A 20,243-nucleotide genomic window follows, 5' to 3' on the forward strand; every position below is an offset into this window, starting at 1 on the left:
CAACACACGGCCGAACTTCAATTTATCAACACAAAAAGAGCAATTATAATATTAAAATGTACGATGAACTAATTGTTTTAAAATATAACGACTTTTTTTCTTTTAATAATTGTATATTAGTGAAGATTATCAAAATTCTATATTCATTAATATTATTTATATTTATTTAAATACATATTATCGTGTCTCTGTACCGTTATGTTCAGCACACTATCTGATATACTTTATTTATTGGTATTTTTTCTGTTACTTTTCACTAATATTGATGTCACTCATACTTATTTCTCATAATTAACCAGAGTTACATACATTTCTTTAACTTTTATTGCTAATTGAATAAAAGTAGGAAAATGTAATGACCCCAAATCATTTTTTCGTGACTGTAGTGATCCTCGCGGGTCATTTTATTCACAAATATCAATTTAAAATTCTGTGTTTACTATTTTACAAGACGTGACATAATTGCGAGACTCTTTAAAATTGCACATTAGTATCCACACAATTAAATATATAACTGCATATTTATATTATTTGCTGTTTTGTATTTTTTGTGTGAGAAACATCTCAAGTAAATGTCACAAGTCGCTATAGGCCTACATGAAATCTGCATATATATTTAAATTTGACAAAGGCCTACACATTTATATATTTATTTTGTCAAAAATAAGCGTTTCATAAATCAAGATTAGTTGTTAAATCACACTAAATCCCTTACTTTGAACCTAGCACGAGAAATGCTTAACTCTCGTTCAATTTGTTAATCTCACTCACACCAGGCTAATATAACCATCTGAAATTGTAGGTTACTATTATAGGTGTGTGTACACACACACACACACCTCTGTGCTTGACTGGGGCCGACCAACTGTTGAGCAGCAACATGGATTCCATCCTGGCGTGAAACAGTGGGAGCAGATGTCCAGAAGAGCGTGTTGCGTTACATTAGTATGCAGATTATATGTAAATTACGCTCTACAAGCGTAACAATAAAAACAAATCTAATACATATTTTATTGCATTTTATCTTTCAGTGGAACTGGATTTCAGTGCTGCACGGTGGTGTAGTGGGTAGCACTCTCGCCTCACAGCAAGAGGGTCCTGGGTTCGATTCCCGGGTCGGCCCGGGCTCTTTCTGTGTGGAGTTTGCATGTTCTCCCCGTGTAAGCGTGGGTTCTCTCCGGGTTCTCTGGCTTCCTCCCACAGTCCAAAGACATGCAGGATGGGGATAGGTTAATTGGTGACTCTAAATTGCCCGTAGGTGTGAATGTGAGTGTGAATGGTTGTCTGTCTCTACATGTCGGCCCTGCGATAGACTGGCGTCCTGTCCAGGGTGTACCCTGCCTTCGCCCAATGACAGCTGGGATCAGCTCCAGCCCCCCCCCCCCCTGACCCTAAAATACAGGATAAGCGGTAGAGGATGGATGGATGGATGGATGGATTTCAGTGCAAATACAACTTGCTTATAACAGTGATATTTGTCCTTTCTCTTCACTGTCAAATGTGATGCCAAAAGCAACAAGGTAACATGCATTGTTCCATTATTGCTACTAATCATAGAACAACAGTATCATTAGTGTCAAGTGTAGGAGTTTGGTTGATTTAATAGCCAAGTAAAGATATGCATCATGTCTCCCCTCTGTGTGATGTGTTGGATCCTGAGCCCGTTCATCCGAGAGCTGCATCCATCAAAAAATAGCCGGGGAGCAGCTGTTCTAAAATCCCCCACTGCTTGTGGGAGTGTTTTAAAAGCCTGTGTTTTATTTAAGACGCAGATGTGCCCTCACAACGGTGATTCAGTTGCACCAAATATGATGAGCTGTAAATAACAGGAGGTAAATAGGCCCACATTGTAGGAATTTGGACACATTTTTAAATGATAAGCTGTTCATTTTGGCCTTTACACATTTAGGGTTCCCTTTGTTAGAGGGACTTAATATCAGAGCATGTCTAATGCCTTCATACGGCTCTCAACAAGGCGACAGCTGAGCTGGCGGCTAATAGCTAAAGATGCTAAAAAAGGTTTGTATTGCAAACAATGGCAACAGTGCTGACAGTGTTTACCTTAGGGGGAGCCGGAGGGTGGATTACTCCACTTTATCGTCACAATGCTCTGAATATCACATTTAAATTGAAGCGCCCTGCCAGGAATCAGAAACCAAGACAATAAGCTAAAAGTTTTCACAGAAAACAACTATTTAACCAGAACCAACAGTTACGTTGAGGGCCAGGCAGCTAAATATTGAGCCGAAACTCCCTCTGAAGCTGCATTAAGCCGAGGGGAGCCTCAGATTCAGATGATCAGATGTGGAGAGCGTTGCTTTCCTCAGCACCTCCAGGAGGCGAGTGTATTAATGAGTACTTTGTCCTCAACATTTTCGCCGTGAGGGGTGCGCTGATAGCTCAGTGGTGGAGTTGGCGCCCCATGTACCGAAGTGCTCACTTTGGCGGCCCTTTCTGCATGTCGTCCCCCCATCTCTCCCCCCCTTTCACTCTCACGCTGTCCTCTCTCAATAAAAAAAGCCTAAAAGAATTCTCGCTGTGAGGCTTCACACTCATTTCTCAAACAGCAGGAGCTACAGGTTTGTTTTTGGAAGAAGAGTCACGGAGTGAGTGAGCTGTCCCATCTGTCCCCGTATCAAAGTCCAACACCAGTGTGCGTGTTCTAGCTCAGGCAGTCGGGCGTGACATTGCCGAGACCCATTCAATGCTGAGAGTACAATCAACATGTTTACACGTTTGTTCTCGGTCAACAAAGGGATTTGCTCGACGGCCTCCATGACTTAAATCAAGCACATCACAGTCTGCCTTTGGGCTGGAAGAACAACGCCGGGCTACGATGACTAACAGCTTTCTTTGGGCTGTCAGCTCATCAGAAAACATGAAAACGTTACACCAGATGGACGGAGCAGGAAATGATCCTTCTCAGTTGAGCCTGCTCTCCTCATCATTTAGTTCCCATACAACAAAACTGCTTTGTCAATTAAAATATTTCTCCTTTTGAAGGATCACAAATATGATTCTCATCGTAGTATGGAGGAGGTCGGGGTGGATGGCTGAGCCAAACAAAAACAGGACTTTCACCCAGGAGGTCATTGTTTGCATCCCTAATCCTAATCATTTTGGAGGAGACAGGGTTGGTCAGTGCAGCAATCATCGTGATGCCCTCTTGCCGCACTCACAGCGCAGGAGCAATCTGGTTTGTAAGACCCTCAGGTACATCCGACTGATCCGAGTACATCTGGTCCTCTCGCCTCCCAGTCCAAGTGTCCACTACGGGAGGAAACCAATCCAATCTCCCAGGTGTGATCGAGGCTGGGACCCTGGGATTGTTGATGGCTAACAGAGGGAGGACAAGAAAAGGGAAGATTAATCTACTTTTTTCCTCCTTGTCATGTTGGGAACAGCGAGATCAACTGGGCTCCATCCTGGAAGTCGGAGCCGCTCCCAGAGTCAAATCAGATGGGCAGGAAGAGAAAATCAGAAATCCTGTTTCTATGGATTGTTTGCTACAAAGTGGGAGAAAGGGTGACAATGAAAAGTAGAGTGATGGATAGATTCAAGGAAACCAGTGTTTAATGAGATGAAGTTTAAAAAAGAAAAGTTTTTCCTTTATTTGGGATCATTTTGCAGCAGCAGTTCTCACGTTTATCTCTAGTTAGATATTTTTTACAGAATGCTCAGTGTTTTGTACGACGGCGTATTAGGGCCACTGTCGAAAAAAAAAAAAAAAACATAGCCGAGAGAGGTGGGCAATATTCTGAGATTAAAAGTCGCAAATTTGCTCGTTTTAAAGCGGGAAATTTGCGACTTTAAAACTAGCAAATTTTTGAGTTTTAAAGCGGGAAATTTGCTAGTTTTAAAGTTGCAAATTTAATACGCCGTCGTAGTTTTCAGTCTAAAAAAATATACAAAAATAAAACATTATAGTGAAGAAAAAATAAATACATTTTACAAATTATATCATAGTCTTCTTGTGTGATTCAAGTCATTTCTTCGTAATTGTTTTTTTTTATCCAACACTGAGTATTCTTTTATGTTTTAATATTTGTGGGTGTTGAATGTAGATGTACTCCAAAAAGAAGTTGGTCCCATATAAAAGTAATTTATGTCACTAACTAAGTATAAATCTTACGCCAAAAGTGTTTTACTTTTGGATAGGCCCAAAACACGTGGTAGTGATCGTCTTCCTGGGAGCCACAATTCCTCCAGCAGCTGGGAGAGTGTTGTGATAAATCTGCTATCTTCATACCAAACGCTCTCCATGGGGCTGAGCTTGATATTCTCCATTGAAATTCACAATATTTCAGCCCAGTCTCATGGCAGCTTGTGAAATAGTCACGAAAGGCAATCTATTTTGTTTTGTGTGCGGGGACACATGAGCTAAACGAATGGACGTGACTGTGAAACGCTCACAGCTGGTGACACGTGTTCGACTGCTTGTCCCAAAGTGAACCTCTCATTCTCTTATGTTGCCTAAACCTAACTGTACGTATTGAAGGCCTAAGCATGACATTTTAGGAGCATATTTGTTAGTTATTTGGGGGATTTGTACTCCAAACTCTCTCATGTGAGCCACATCCCATTGAAACTCAGCACTTGGGTCTTTTAAATGTTCAATTTGTTTGACACGGAACTATGAATAAATCAAAATTGAGCTCTCTGGGTTTGACAAGAAAATGAAAAAGTCATCTGTGAATAAATACATTTAATGTTCTTGACCCGTCATTTTTATACCGGCAATAACACTGAGTGGTCCCCTGATGTAACGCTTTATTAAACACTGCAAACAGTAATCAACTGATTGGACAGGTCCCTCTTTCTGAGTTCCCCTGTAGCTTTTTGACTTATCTTGTGTCTGAGTTCTCTTAATAAAACCTGTCCGATCTAGACTTATTATCTGGGGGAGATCTTATAATCCTGGTCCAGTACACTTTTCTGCAAATAAATGCCACATTCAAGTTCATCTTTACTCTCTTTTGGTATCAAAGAAATCGCCTCTTTTCTCCAAAAAGGAGACCTATTATGTATTATTTTTATTATTATATTATATAATATTATTATATGATATGATATGATTTGATATTATATTATATTATATTATATTATATTATATTATATTATATTATATTATATTATATTATATTATATTAAATTATATTAGACCTTCATCTTTGGGTTTAGCAGATCTGTATTCCCTTCTCAGACTCTCGTGGGAAACTGTCCAATCCTCCAGCCTTATTTGGCTTTAAATTTGATATTTTAAATTGATTTATTTCACTAATTTCACTTATTTTGTCATTATTTTATTGTAGTTATTAGTTTTATCAAGTCAAAGAAGATTTCCATCTTTGTTTCATCTCAATTTGGCTGTGATAAAAAGTAACAAATTGTTGTATATCTTTTAATATAATTGATTGGATTATTGGAGATTTATGCTATGCTAGGCTATATGAGTACTTTTCTCCCGCTTCATAGAGAGGAACCTTTGCCGTCACGTGATCCTGTAATGGGACGCAGATAGACCAGTGACTCCTCTTAAAAAGAGAAGAGAGACACCGAGCCGTGAGGGAGCATTAATCCCCTTCCCTTCTGCTCTCATTTTTCATCAAGATATATGTTTTACAGAAACTTCCTCACTCAGCAATTTATTTCCACTCACCACTGTCATCCATCAAGTTCAACGAGAATTAAAATGTTTGAAAGTTAGATCCTTTAAGCTAAAACCTATAAAAAAAAACCTGCTCATTCAAACTCTTCTGAGAAAGTTTGAAGGAAGATAAAAGGTTACAGAGCTTATTCCACCCTAATCATGCATCCCTTTGCTGTTTTCAAGCCAAGTTTACAGTACATCGATAAAAAAACACTGTTGCGGTGATTAATGCTTTGTTCTCCATTGCATAATGATGATCAGTATTTACTTGCAAAGCAGCTCCGGAGAAAGCCTCAGACTTCATAATTCACACTCAAGGTTGACTGAGAATATGAATTGTAAATCTATCAAGTCCCCGACGGGAACTTGTAAGACAATGATTGCTGCAGTGCAGGCTTTAAAGGGAAAATATTTAGTCATATCGCGGCTTGCTGTTTGTAAACACAGCATTCAAAACTCAGCCCTCCTCTCAATGAGCGAGAGAGAGAGAGAAGCGGTGGTCGAGTGAGTTAGAGAGTGAATGAAGAGAGGGGGGCCGGTGTTAGTGAGAACAAAGCCATGAACCAGATGAATAAAACGTTATTTTTGTTACTTTCTAAAACACAAATCAACAAATCAGTATCCTGGGGGAAGGTGCCACAGCAGGAGGAAGCGTTCGTTCTCTCTGCTCTCTCTGGGCCTGCAGGGCCGTGACGTACACAAGACTCAGTACACCAAGCAGCGACGTTTGACCTGGAATGAGCGAAGGCTGCTCACCCTGCAAATTAGCTGCGGGTTACACCCCCACCAGGGGTCCAAAGGCTCTTTGTGGACGACCAGAAGGGACCCGAACACAGCGAAATAAGAAGAAAAGTCCAAATGCAAGCAGATGGCAGGGTCTCCGCAGATAAAGAAACTGCCACACACTTCTAGTGGGTCATGAGTGGTGATTTAGAGGGATTATTTTAGTGTCAGTCTATACATCGTTTCTTAGGAAATCAATGCATATTATACCATTATTTTGTTTTAACTGGAGGTCGATGCAGAGGTCAAATGGATGCCATACGCAGCTGTCGGGGCTTGTGATGGCTGCAGGTTGAAGCTGAGGCTGGGTGCCGGAGCTGTAGGTGAAGGCTGATGATGGACGTGGCTATCGGATTGATTGCAGGCAAGGGCTGTGGCAGACCCTGAAGTTGTGTTCAGGAGCTGCATGGGTCATAGCTGGCATCTCTAAAAAAATATGGCTTCAGGGGCTGCAGGTGGAGACGGGGCTGAGAGTGTGTTTTTCTAAATGCAAGCGCGAGTGTGTAAACACAAATCACTGCAGAGGAGAGCTGGTGTTGGTTCCCACAGCAACCGAATGGAGGTGAATGGAATTCAATCCAAAGAATGTGAGAGTTTAGTGTGGTGTTATGTGGTAGAAAGCTCAAACAGTAATGTGCCTTTTCAAAAACCCTCTCATTATTGAGATTCCTTCCTGTTTTGACCTCAGTTCCTGCAGAAGAGACCGAAGAGTTTTTGTATAGCAGGATTCTTCTGGCTCGGGTGACCTTGAACTCCTCCACCAGGCTACTGAAAGGAAGCACAGTGGGCAGTTGTGCTTGTAAAGTGCGATGCTACTCAGGCTACTCAGGACCAAGCACCTGCACAGGAACCGGCTGATCTTCCTCTCAAAGCCCTGGATGGTGGTGAATCTGGGAGTCTAGGCAGGATTCTGTGTTGGTATAAACACGCCTTGAATTTACCTGGGAGCCCCGACTTGTCCACTGTGGAGAGCCAGGTGTCAAGGTTATCACTTCGGGATTAGGGGTGGAAGGCTGGAGCCTGGGGATGAAAGAGAAGCACGTTGTTGTTGGAGAGGTGTCAAGCTTTGGCACTTCTACCAGCATCATTCGACAGTAAACGTATAGCTGACACTGCAGATAACGACTGTGCCTTGTAGTCATAAATCTCTGATAATTGTGAACAAAAAATCCATGTTGAAAACGACAGGCGATTTACTTGGTTCAGTAAAAATGATTGTTGAAGGAAAGTTATAATTATATAACATTATCATGATGTCAGCATGTCAGTCTGATTTTAACTGTGTCCACAGCTGTTTGACGATCCATTGCAGCGGTATCATTTCTTCATGATGAAGTGGGTAACCTGACCACAAAAAAAAAGAAAAAAAACATTTCATGGCCACAAACAAGAGCAATAATGTTACACAAATCAATTTGAAATAATGGGTTTCAGAGCCGAGAAAAACACTGGAACAGTCCTGGAGGCATAGCCTGTAGTTTCCTAACAAGTTCATGATAGCTCGTAGCTCTTCTACAATGCTTGGTCTCCTATCTTTCAAGGCTCTCACAGCAATGGTGTCAGATAGATTGAATTTGCTCCCTCGGCTGAAACGACTCTCTTTCCAGACAGCTGTGTGTCAATAATTGACTTTGAGGGAAATGTAAATGACCGCCGTGTTCATGCAATTCCTCTGAAATCGCTCGCAGCTTCTCCTGACAAGATAATCGATAGCCACTTACACAGGTACCTATTCACTCATGACCGTGCGAGCACCATGGAGCACACATCCTCCAGACAAGCCTCCATTTACCCTTGATCAATGAGTTCATATGAGACTAGACAACAACCAGTCAACTAAACGAATGTGGGCGTCGACTTCCCAGCAGAATTAATGTGCATGATACTCACCTTAAAGATTATCTGCCACAGCGTTTTACTTTGGAAAACTATGTTTTTTTTTTATTCATAACCTCACTAGTTACTTACGGCGAGGTAGTATTTTGGTTTTGTTAACACACTCATGAACAAGAGACCAGGAGACGGGGGAACAGGGAGCGGGGGAGGAGAAGAGGGGGAGGAGGACAGATTGACCTTGACCTTGAGTTTCGAAGCGTTGCCCTCAATAATGGTGATGTCACTTTGTATTTGAGAAAAGCAGCAGGTGCTGGAAGGATTTGTGACACTTCAGGCTCAACTCTTGTCACAAACACGGAAGAATCTATTTTGATGGACGGGACACACGCACACACACACACACACACACACACACACACACACACACACACACACACACACACACACACACACACACACACACAGAGAGGTTGTGGCCAGTGGGGTACCTGGTTCTGTGTCAGACAGACAGACAGACAGACAGACAGAGAGACAGACAGATAGTTAAGCCCATATTTTTGGATCACAGGATGTTTCATATTCATTAAGTGATTTATATCTAACAAATGTCTCGCATTAATTTAAATCTAGCCAGCTATATAATTAGTCTTTGACAACAGCGAGGATAAATGAGACGTGAGTGAAGCGAAGCATCCAGTCAGCTGCGGGCTCCGAGCTTCAGAGCGAGCGCCTTGCAGCAGAACTGAGAGAGAGAGAGCGTCAAGTGGCCTTAACGCGCAACATCAAAAGGTACACGATGAAGGCAGCGTCTCAGGCTGATTTAAGGAGAGTGGCGTCTGAAATTCAGATTTGACCGGCTCACTTGTCATCACTCAAGGTCTTAAATGTTCCCACATGCAGAAAGTCCAACTCGAGGCAGAGACATATCAGGTAGTGTAAAATGGGAGAAAGCTTAATAGAAGAGCATGTCATGATATACAACCCCTGAAGGTGGGATTCCAGCGAAAAGTAACAGCATCTGGAAATCTGACTTTATTTCTACTGAGAATGAAACAACATCCTGGTTATTAGGCGCCTCCGAATTCAGACATCGGCACTCACCAAGAAACCCTCCTTCCACCTCTCTTATTGATGTGCAGTTCATCGTTCCTACTCTTCATTTGTTGTATATAAATAAACTGTGTGGTGCAACACATCTCTAAGATTTCCTCCAACATTATGAATAATGTAGACCTTTTGAAAAAATGCACCCAAAGCAAATGTGAATGATGATAATGACACTGTGCTTTAATTAACAGTGTGGATAATGTGGCATCTCTCACAGCACTGACACGGAGGAAAATGAAATATACCGATTCCTCCTTTTAAGGCACCGAAAAAACTGCCAAATTATTCCTACCAAACATTAATTGGAACATGATGAAAAACACAAATCTGACAAGAGATTTGTTATGATAACATATTTTTTTTTTTAAATAATAAACAAGAACAGGTATAACATTTTTTTCCCGACGCTTTCAGCGATGTGATGAAATGTCTTTTGCTTTTTTTCCCCCTTACTCTGTAAACGAGATTGACTTCAACCTCAGTCAAAATTGAATCTCCTTTCGGGAGAAATAACCCAGCACAAAGGCGGGTTGGGGCAGGGAGAGAGAGTTGTACTTTACAAGGACACTTTGGTCACTTGATGTAATTGAGAGGGGGATGTGTGGCGAGCTCACTCTCCCTATTAGCCTCTTCCACTCCAGACCCTCCTGCTTTACAGGGTTTCATCTTCACAACGTAATTGAGTCCTAAAACACACCTGCTCCCGCAGAGTCACGGCCTCGCACCGCCACTAAAACGCTAAGTGCTTAGCTTATCTTTAAGACCGCTATCTCCGTGGGAACTGTTGCTCCATTATAGCGCTGTATAACACTTTTAGAAGCCTTAATGTTGATTTCTGGATGATGTAGCACACTTCAAAATGAAGTCTGATATTGTGTGGGTGTTTTTTCTTCTTCTATTAGAGACACTCATAGTCGGCACAAAAGGCGACATCTCGACGAGCGGGCGGCGAGTGACTTTTGTTGCTCCAAGGCCGCAGCGTCTCTCTCATTGGATTGAGTGCAGACAGGATCGTCTCCGACATTCGCTGAACCATCATCTCGTTACGGGCCAGCTGTATTGAGACGGGGGAGTCGGACTCCTCAAGGCAGCGAGGCTGAAGGAGCAAAGAGTTGTCTCGACATGGAAAAACTCTGTTGGATCTTCATAGTCACAGCGTGCAGTGTCCCCCTCATGTTCTACCTTTTTTACTGCCTATATGGAGATCCTCCATTAGATCTCCAGCAATCATGAGACTGGCTTTCATTTACGGTTGTTAGCTTAAAGGTTGAGTGATTCTATTCAGAAACACTAACACTATATAATCTGAAATCCTCGTAACATACTGATAGCCATCAATAAATGAAATGCTCTGAAATATGTTTTTCTTTTGTTAAATGTCGTCTGTGGCCGTGGCAGGACTGTAAAAACCCCGTCCAATCCAAAAAGTCGGGCCAGAGAAAATAATTGGACGTCCTTCCTGTCTGTCAACGCTCACTTCCTGATTGAGTGCAATTTGTCAAAGTGGTTTTATCAAATAACCTACTCTAACTTTTGTTGCCCAAACCTAATAAATGAGTTTATGACATAACAACGTGGCATTGTGCGTTTCTGCAAGCGTGAAATGAGGCTCAACATTTAAAATATCCCGTGGTTTGCAGAATCATACAACGCCAACCAACTCTGTCACTGGACTACGTGCTGTTTTCAAATCTATGAGAAGGACTTGCCGTCACTCCTCACAAAACCATACGGCACAGGAAAAACAAGAGCATCCAGCGTCTTTCACAAAGGCCTTCTAAAAAAAACAACATCATCACTTCAGTCTGATGGTAGCCCACTTCCTCTCTGGGACACTTTTTGGCCGCAGACTTGTTGAGGCGAAGGCTAAATGGGAAAAGCTCTTTTCTGGAGGGAGTCCAACAAGGCCAACACGTCTGCTTGATGTACAGCGCTGTCGTAGCAACAGCATTAATGTGCAGGCTTGGGAGAATTATGATGAGGTTAGTTTAGCACCTAGTGGCAAACATAATACCAACGGTGTTTGTTTATGTCAATTTGGGTTTTAATGAGAGGGGAATACGTTAGCGAGCTACTCTCCGGTGTTGCTGGATCAATCAATAGAACGAGGTTCCGGTCTGAGAAGTTATGAGCCATTGATTATAGCGTTAAAAGGTTGGGGCCAAATCATTGAGTCCTGCGAGGCATCTCCATATATGGACATGTTGAGGGGAATAACAGACCTAGATGAAGTGATTTACAATGTTTGTTTGTACTTGAGTTTAAACATAGGACTGGAGGGCTGTCTGTGTGAATATATGAATGGATAATCTCCTTCAGCTTTTTTTCCCCCCTCGGCTCTTCTCGGTTCCTCCCCTCTTCCACTGCCGCCCCCAGTGTGAATACATGTACAGCAGCAGACTTATCTGCAGTGCAGGTTTCCCACAGGACGGCTAACTCCCCATTCATCTGCTTCTCTGTGGGATGCTTCAAATGGAGACGTCAGTGCAGCAGAGCCGCTGTGCTGAGTCTCCAGCTACCGGGCAGCGGATCTGGATTCTCGGCTTGTCAGAAGCGAAGCAGTAAGTGTGTGTGGAGGGAAAGGAAAAGCTCACTGGACTAGAAAGAGAAAACAATAATCGATTTAACAGTGATAACTGCAGTTCTGAGCTGTAAAAAGACAATAAAATGCATTTGGGTCAAAGAAAAGCATCTTGTTTTTTTCCTCTCTTATAGTGAATATTAAAATACACACAAAACAAATGGTGTGGTATATCTTAAGAACGAGCCATACCACTGCATCATCTCTCCCTCTCTCTCTCTCTCTCTCAGATGCTGGATAAATAAGCAAGCAGTTTGCTGCCAGTGTGGGAAATTGTTCTTATCTATCTCTGCCATTAGAGAGTGGGTTCTATTATAAAGCTTTGCATTATTCAGTGAGCCGGAGAGACTGATCATTATGGATTTCAGCCCTTTTCCACACCGGCCCCTGGAGTCCAGCTCAGCCCCGCCGGCTGATGCAAGCATACAGTAGATCTGACCTTGAGCTCCAAACACGCTGAGTGAGGAGGAACGGGTCAGCTCGAGATGGCGCGTGAATTCCCCCACCAAACATAAAAGTGGAACATGCGAAAATATGGCCCGCAAACTATCAATTCCCACCCGCATAATTTGCTTTCAGGAAAGACAGAATGGTTTTGTAAGTCAACTCTCCGGCTGCAACAGTGCCACAAGTCTCCAAAGTTCCTGACAACAACTTAGAGGAGTTAGACTGAAGCTCAGTAGCTGATGGACATCTTTTCTCAGCGGCAGGCTAAGTGGTGAGAACGAGAGAGAACACGGCTAAACATACGGTGCTCTTTTATGTGTGGGATCGGAGCTGCATATCGAATAGATTGACTCTATTCTTGTTATTATTAATGAATGAGGCATGAGTTGTTTATCCATTCGGACCATGCACACTAATGGTAATCGTTGCTTGTTTTTTCTTTAATGGTCATGTGCTGAGATAAGGAAAATGTGTCTTAGGCAACAGCAATTAGGCTCTGCCGTTAACCATTCGTTACATCCACTGTTACTCCCCTTCAGGTTGGCACCTTGCTGATTACAACACGCTGGATCAATAATTAAACAAATTAAAGCGGACTGCTGGGTCAATTTTCATCCCATCTTAGCCAACGGCTGCAGCTACGTCATGCACAACTCTTTAAAAAAAAAAAAAAAGCCCTCTGGAAATGCAACAGTACAAAAGGAAAAGCTTATTAAAACATTTGGAGTGCACATTTGTTTGCGGGGTTCCGTTTAATGGCACAGTTTTATGCAGCACTCCGTCACGCCGATGCCACAGGGAGGCAGAAGTCTATTTGTCTCGGAGCAGGCGGGAACTCTTCATGGAACCCGTCACTCTGATGTAAAAACTCCATTCTGGGACAAGCGCTGCAGAGGTGGGAAAAAAACAACGGACTGGAAGCTCCATTGTAGAAATTGTTCTACTAATTCTAGTAATTGCTCTGTTTTTACGTGCTTTTAAAAAAAGGCAGATGCTAAGGTGCTAAGTGGCTAAATGAGACTACAAAATGTAATTGGGCCAGTCTGCCTTTAGCTTAGTGGTGTGACTGTTGTGTAGTTCATTCAAAAGCCTAACTTTAGCTTTTTACCTCCGGTTATTTAAGCTTCAAGTGTCATTCAATTTGTGAAGATTATGTCGCTCAAATTATCAACTTAATGTTCACCTTAGAGACTCTGTCACTTTAAACCAAACCATGATGGGTTTTCCTCCGACTAACTGAGTTAGTTTCCAGCTGAAACCTAAGCAAGTTTTTTTTTTTGGTTTGAATTTCCAAAGTTTGAATGGTAACAAAGCATCAGTATTTGACAAGTTGGGAATGAGAATGTGTTGTTCCTGCAGCACTCTGCCGCCTATAAGGTCTTTTCAAAGAAAAAAATAATAATAATGTAAGAAAATCTGTGTGAAAGACACTTTTACTGTTTAGTTTCATATCATTCATCATAGATACTGCTCCTTACCCTCCACTGCAATGGGGAGAGGAGGGGAAAAAGTCTTTGCCGAAGTTCATATGCAGTTCATTTTGGGTCGAGCTGTTCCACGCAGCTGTGTGTCCTTCCTACGTCACGGCCATCATCGGTGATTTGTTATCTCAACATGATCTATGTCAGAGACTCGCTCCCCTCGCTGTGGATTCTAGCTTATTTATTAATGCGAGAGCAGCGGGGTGGTTATGGAACAGTCCGTTTAATTATTGGGAAACATTTCACGTCGCTTTCAGCGTCTCCGACTTCTACTGTTTGACACAGCTGCTATCAGCGCGTGCACGACGCAACACACGTCTTCTTTGACAACCTGGGGAGGGAGAGAGGGAGGGAGAGAGAGGGGGAGGGAGAGAGGGAGGGAGAGAGCGAGAGAGATGGAGAGAGAGAAAGAGAGAGAGGGAAAGAGGGTCACATGATCGTTTCTGATCATATTAATTGAGAGAGCTTTAAGCTTTAAACTTGAGATTTATTGTATAAAATGTCTTATTATATTGTACGCGCGCGCGCGCGCACACACACACACACACACACACACACACACACACACACACACACACACACACACACACACACAAACACGCACACACACGTTTGTTTCTACCACATTCTCCTTAGTTTTTATTCATTAATTCTATACTTATTTAGGTGTATTATTTGGCAATATTGTTCATCTGAAATTCATGCCAATAAATCAGATTGACATTGATAGAGAGAGAGAGACAGACAGACAGAGAGAGAGATGAGGAGAGTGATTTCATTTAAGGTGGACCAATACTTAAAATCCCTGCCACGTGCTTATGAGTTTTAAATAAACCACGTATTACTGATTTACGTTTGAGGGAAGGAAACTTAATATATATGTAATAACTTTATGTAGCCTTCGAGGCCAGATTTACTTTACTTTAAGTGATCGTTTCAGGTTTTCTCCATTTTCAGGCTGGGTTTGTGGATTTTGAGCTAGTCATGGTTAATAGTGTGTAATAGTGACAGCCGTTACCAGGACAGGTTGGAAAGAGATGTATCTCTATATGTAAGCTGATAACATTAGCTATTTTGGAAATTATACATAAAAGATCAGCTTCTTGTTGTTTGTGACAACACATCAGCTTGTTGTGCATGTATCAAGTCGTTTCAGTCTGGGTTCCACACATCTGTGAAATTTTCAACACAAACTCTTCAAGAATTTAATCAAACATCTACTTTTTATAGCTTGCGTGTCGAGACCAGCTTCTCACTTCTAAACTGCAGCAAAACATGACTTTCAGGACTCAACTTTAAACAGATGTCTGTAAGACTAATGGGCTACGAGACAAATTAGCTTCATCACGACCAATAAACATTCACCAATAATAAGATCTACCTAGAATAGGCCTGAATATAACTTTTTTTTTTCTTTACTTTGACCTGTTTCACAACTTTTAACAACATATTGCCGACAATACTTTCCCTCAAGTGAGATTTTGAATGCAGGACTTGTATTACTTAAGGGTCCCACTACTTCTTCTCCCACTGGCAAAGCCATATGAAGGATATAAGGGCATTACAGGTATGAGCCGACACCACATCACTTTCAATGCAGGCCGAGTCTGATACTCCACACTTTCCTTTTACTACATAGACACAGGGCTCTCCGCTGCTGTGTGCGTGCTCTGCAAACAGCGAGGACGACCTTAAATAAGGGGCTGGACTGTATAGGTGGAGCAGAGCGCGCTGCCTCCCCTCAGTGATGCGGTGAGCGCGCGCTGCCGTATGTCCGCTATAAAAACTGCACACAGCCGACCGGAGCTCACAGCTTCAGTGGACAGCTCCGTGGTGCTGAAACCTCACAGACGCCTCTCACTCGAGCGCCCCGAACTCTGTGAAGCCGCGCTACGCGACCGGAAACATGGACGGATTCACCTGGAAACTTTTTTTACTTTCTTGCCTGGTTGTTGTGGGGAGCTCCGCGCAAGACTTCGGCCAGACGCAGTTTATTTGCACGTCGGTGCCAAAGGATATGGACCTGTGCGCGGCCACGATGCAGAACAGCGGGCCGGCGGAGGACCTGAAGACCACGGTCATGCAGCTGCGGGAGACCGTGCTGCAGCAAAAGGAGACAATTATGAACCAAAAGGAGACAATCAGGGAACTTACGTCCAAGTTGAGCCGCTGCGAGAGCCAGAGCCTCCCGGCGGCGGTGGGACCCGGCGGGAGGCGGCCGGGGTCGAAGAACACGATGGGGGATGTATCCCGGGGCACCACGGACACTCTGACCCAGCTGGGACAGACTTTACAGACGCTGAAACAGAGACTGGAGAATCTAGAGGTAGGCAAGGAGGGGAGAGCAGCGCTGACCAGGTCAAAAGTCAATTCAATTATAGTGGTATTCCCAGTAGGAATGAGGGGTAAGACTCTGGCTGTGAGCGTCTTCTGCCACATCTGTGTTAGTTCAGCTTTTAATTGACAGTCAGGGATGAGCATTGTGGAAAGGAAACCAGCCAGCTGCCTTTATGAGAAAAAAAAAGTGGTGCAGAGCACACAAACAGGCAGGTTAGAAGCTTCACATAGAGTAGAGAAGCATGTTTCAGGGAGTTTAACGTCGGTGAAAGTATTCCTTGTAACCCCAGTGTGTGTCTCCCTCTGCCCGATGCAGCAGTACAGCCGAGGGAACAACACCGTGCAGGCGAACAGCCTGAAAGATCTGCTCCAAAACAAGATAGACGACATGGAGAAGCAGGTTCTGTCCCGGGTCAACACGATAGAGGAGACCAAACCGGGCCCGAGGAACGACAGCGAGCAGCGGAACCGCGTGGAGTCGACGCTCACCTCGCTGCACCATCGGATCACGGACCTGGAGAAAGGTGCGTTCGGATTTCCCAAGCTGAATGTGGCCCCTGCGGGAGGGAGGTGTCACGTAATTGTTTTTAGTCGTCTCAAGGGCGCCTCAGTTAGAGAAAATAAACATGCATCATCACTGTCACGACCCTCGTGTGGAAGTGTTAACAGGACCGCAACCATCACGTTGCGCACAGAGAGCGCGCGAGGGAGGCGAGCTGCATTGTTTTGCATATCTCAAGACCTGTTAGCACTTTTGCTTCGCTTGAGAACGTCTCGCATGGGAGCCTGAATGCAAACCGCCGTACACAGAGGAACTTTGCAGGATGTATCAAGGCTTGTTCTGATTCTCCAACGTGCAACGTTTACCCCTTGCGAATGCGCGTGTTATGTGCACGAGGGAGAGGGGAGCCGCGTCCCTGAAACACTGTCATTAGAATAAGTGTTTCATATTGAATCAGTTATTTAAATATTGTGTCAATTGAATCAAATGAATGTTCTTCATCATGAGTCCATCTATATAAAAATATACATGTGGGATAATGAAGGTTTGCCCTTCTCTCAATCCCTAAGGAAATGCTGACAAGTATAATAACTGGCATGTCATCTCCAGGTAAAGACACCAGGCCAACAGATAAGTTCCAGCTCACCTTCCCCCTGAGAACCAACTACATGTACGCCAAAGCCAAGAGGAGCCTTCCTGAGATGTATTCCTTCAGCGTGTGTCTGTGGATCAAGTCCAACGCCTCGCCGGGCGTGGGGACGCCCTTCTCCTACGCCGTCCCGGGTCAGTCCAACGAGCTGGTGCTGATTGAGTGGGGCAACAATCCGATGGAGATTCTCATCAATGACAAGGTAATGACTATCATGATGAAGAAGGGAACACTCTCACATCTCATGTTTATGCAGAACAACTTGGGTGCAATAGTAGGAAAAAGTTCTCACACGTTGTGCTCGGATGACTCAGAGTAACTTCTCATGTGCCAGAAGAGGAAATGGAATAAAATAAGGGTATAATATAAGGGTTGAAATGAGAAAAAGAGGCCTTTTTATAGAGGAAAATATAGGTGACAGGAGGTGATTCAGCAGGAAGGAGAGAGGCATGGAAGCGATGCTTTTATGAATGTGAAAGAGAGAGACGTGATTTTTTTTTTTTTTTTTACAATGTCTCTGACGCAGGTTGCAAAGCTGCCGTTCCTCATCAATGACGGGAAATGGCATCACCTCTGCATCACATGGACCACCCGGGACGGGATGTGGGAAGCCTTCCAGGACGGAGTGATGCGGGGCAACGGAGAGAATCTGGCACCGTACCACCCCATCAAACCAGAGGGGGTGCTGGTCTTGGGACAAGAGCAGGTGGATATTCATATTTGGAAATAATCCCCACACAATTATGCATTAAAATGTTGACAAAGATGGTGGTAATATTTATGAGATTAGACTGTAGGGATATTGGAGACGTGTCCAATTCAGGCTTTGCAGCCAGTGTGGTAAATTATCATGATGCCAGGGTTGGAAGAAATAACAGCGCCTTATTAATTTGGCCTGAAGATTGATGGGGAAATATGTGAGATTTCACAGAGGAAAAAAAAAATCAAATGTTGTTGCCAGAGCAAGACTTAGCCACCATTAATAAGCATTTTGCCAAAGGACGCTGAATAAAACTGACTAAAATCATAGTTGCTAATAGTATTCATACCCATAGGTTCACATTTTTTAACTGAAGCCATATCTAAGAACCAAAGTTCTTACAAATGATATAATTTATAACAAAATCTTATCACATTCTGCTGAAATGCACATTCATCTAAGGATTTTTCAACTAACTGGTTCTTCTGATTAACACTTGTCTGCTGTTCCACAGGACACACTGGGAGGAGGCTTCGATGCGACACAAGCTTTCGTCGGCGAACTAGCTAACTTGAACATGTGGAACAGGAAACTTTCCGTTGCCGAAATCTACAACTTGGCGACCTGCAACAGCAAGGCACCGGCAGGCAACGTCTTCTCCTGGACGGAGAGCAACATTGAAATATTTGGCGGAGCGACCAAATGGACCTTTGAGCCTTGCCGTTCGCTCAACTGAACTGCAGTTTCACCGCCAAACAAAAGGCCTCTCTCTGTATTTCTGAGCTTTTGTCGTTTCGTCATCTTCATTTGACGTTTATTAGAGACTATTTGAGTTGTTGGTAAGCTTAAATCTGGGATTTCTATCATTCTTGGGTATTTATGTGCAATGCGATACTTTTCATCTTGAGGTAAAAAATAATAATCTTGGAAACCTCAGTGAGAAAGTATTGGTATCTGTTTCTCCTTTGTTTTTAATCTCTCTGACGTTCAGTTGAAAGCAACACCTAAGCTTTTTTTTTTTCCCCGCTTCTTTTGACTTGGACTGGCAGCTGGCAATCTGCGCCTTATGTTTGGACAATTTACAACCCAAGTGAGGAATTACATAACCGCTCCCACCCCCTTCCCTCTGGAAAGTGGGAGATTACGCTGTCCATCCAATTCTTGTCAGTGTTTGGCGCCGTGAAGTGATGTCTGACGCGGTACAGCTCCCTGCGACCCCCACCACCACCACCACCACCTTGCCCCCCCCTCCTTCACTCGGCCCCGCCTCTCCGGAACTTGCACTGTGACTGACTGAAGAGATCGCCAGGAGAGGAGGGTATGTTGAAGGACACTGCAAAGTCAGACTGTGGTACAAGTCAACTTGTAATCGTTGTTCGCTTCAAGTGTTTTCTGTAAGAATGTCATTAACCTGCCAACATTGCTACAAAGCCTGGGTGCCTTGGGCTGGTACAAATATTCAGCACATTCAGTATGTTTTAAGTTGCTAATTCAATGTTTATTGGTTTCCGTTTTCCCTTTTCAGAGCCGGGTCGAGTTTTTCTTGTCCCCCCCCCCCCCCTTGGTAAATGTAATTTAATTACAGTTTGTTATCTGACATGACGTGTTTTGGCAGGTGTTTGTACTACTCTGTATTAGGAATGTTACAGTGTGTGTATAGTAACAGCATGAATGACAGAGTGCTGTGGAAGCATTGTTGAAAATCTGCTTTACTATCTTCTCTGGGTTTGGGTTTTTTACTGTATTGTTATATGCTCCAAGCATGGCAAAAAGTGAAGAGATGAAGAATTTAATTTTTGTAATAAAATTGTGATACTTAACGTCACAGTGCGTTCCTGGCTTTGGCTTGTGTGCATCGGGAAAAAAAACACGTGAAGCTGAGGGAGCGACGAGGGAAGGAAGGTGGTGCAGGGCGAGTTGGTGCAGGAGAGAGAATCAGATATTACTTTTCTTTTAACAGAGAGAGGAAGCTAATTGCCGGATAAGTGAAATGTCCAAAAGGTCACAAAGAGGGTGCTCGAAAAAGAGAAAAGAACCTGCGTGGGTGTCTTTCTTTTTTAAGCTGACTGCAGAAGATAACGCGTTCGCTGCTTTGTTGTTGCTGCTGCTGCTGCGGGATGCAGCGCCTCGCAGGAGAAAAGTGCTCCATCATATCCGCCTCTCGACGGCT

General features: G+C 43.3%; 1 protein-coding gene across 1 annotated transcript; it reads left to right on the plus strand.

Moving 5' to 3' along the window:
- The first annotated feature begins 15,745 nt into the window (after positions 1–15,745).
- Positions 15,746–19,898, plus strand: LOC311010783 (neuronal pentraxin-1-like). The gene is made up of 5 exons (XM_084005423.1): positions 15,746–16,211; positions 16,539–16,746; positions 17,334–17,575; positions 17,900–18,079; positions 18,588–19,898. The coding sequence occupies exons 1-5, from the start codon at positions 15,792–15,794 to the stop codon at positions 18,807–18,809; spliced, it is 1,272 nt and encodes a 423-aa protein (XP_083861549.1). The 5' UTR covers positions 15,746–15,791; the 3' UTR covers positions 18,810–19,898.
- The last annotated feature ends 345 nt before the right edge of the window (positions 19,899–20,243 follow it).

This window comes from Eutrigla gurnardus (assembly GCF_963514095.1).
Source record: "Eutrigla gurnardus genome assembly, chromosome: 3".
In the NCBI taxonomy this organism is placed as follows: domain Eukaryota; kingdom Metazoa; phylum Chordata; class Actinopteri; order Perciformes; family Triglidae; genus Eutrigla; species Eutrigla gurnardus.

Coding starts and splice junctions, on each gene's coding strand:
- LOC311010783 (XM_084005423.1), top strand. CDS start 15,792: ATGGACGGATTCACCTGGAAACTTTTTTTACTTTCTTGCCTGGTTGTT. Junction 16,747..17,333: donor GATCACGGACCTGGAGAAAG/GTGCGTTCGGAT, acceptor TGTCATCTCCAG/GTAAAGACACCAGGCCAACA. Junction 18,080..18,587: donor TGGTCTTGGGACAAGAGCAG/GTGGATATTCAT, acceptor GCTGTTCCACAG/GACACACTGGGAGGAGGCTT.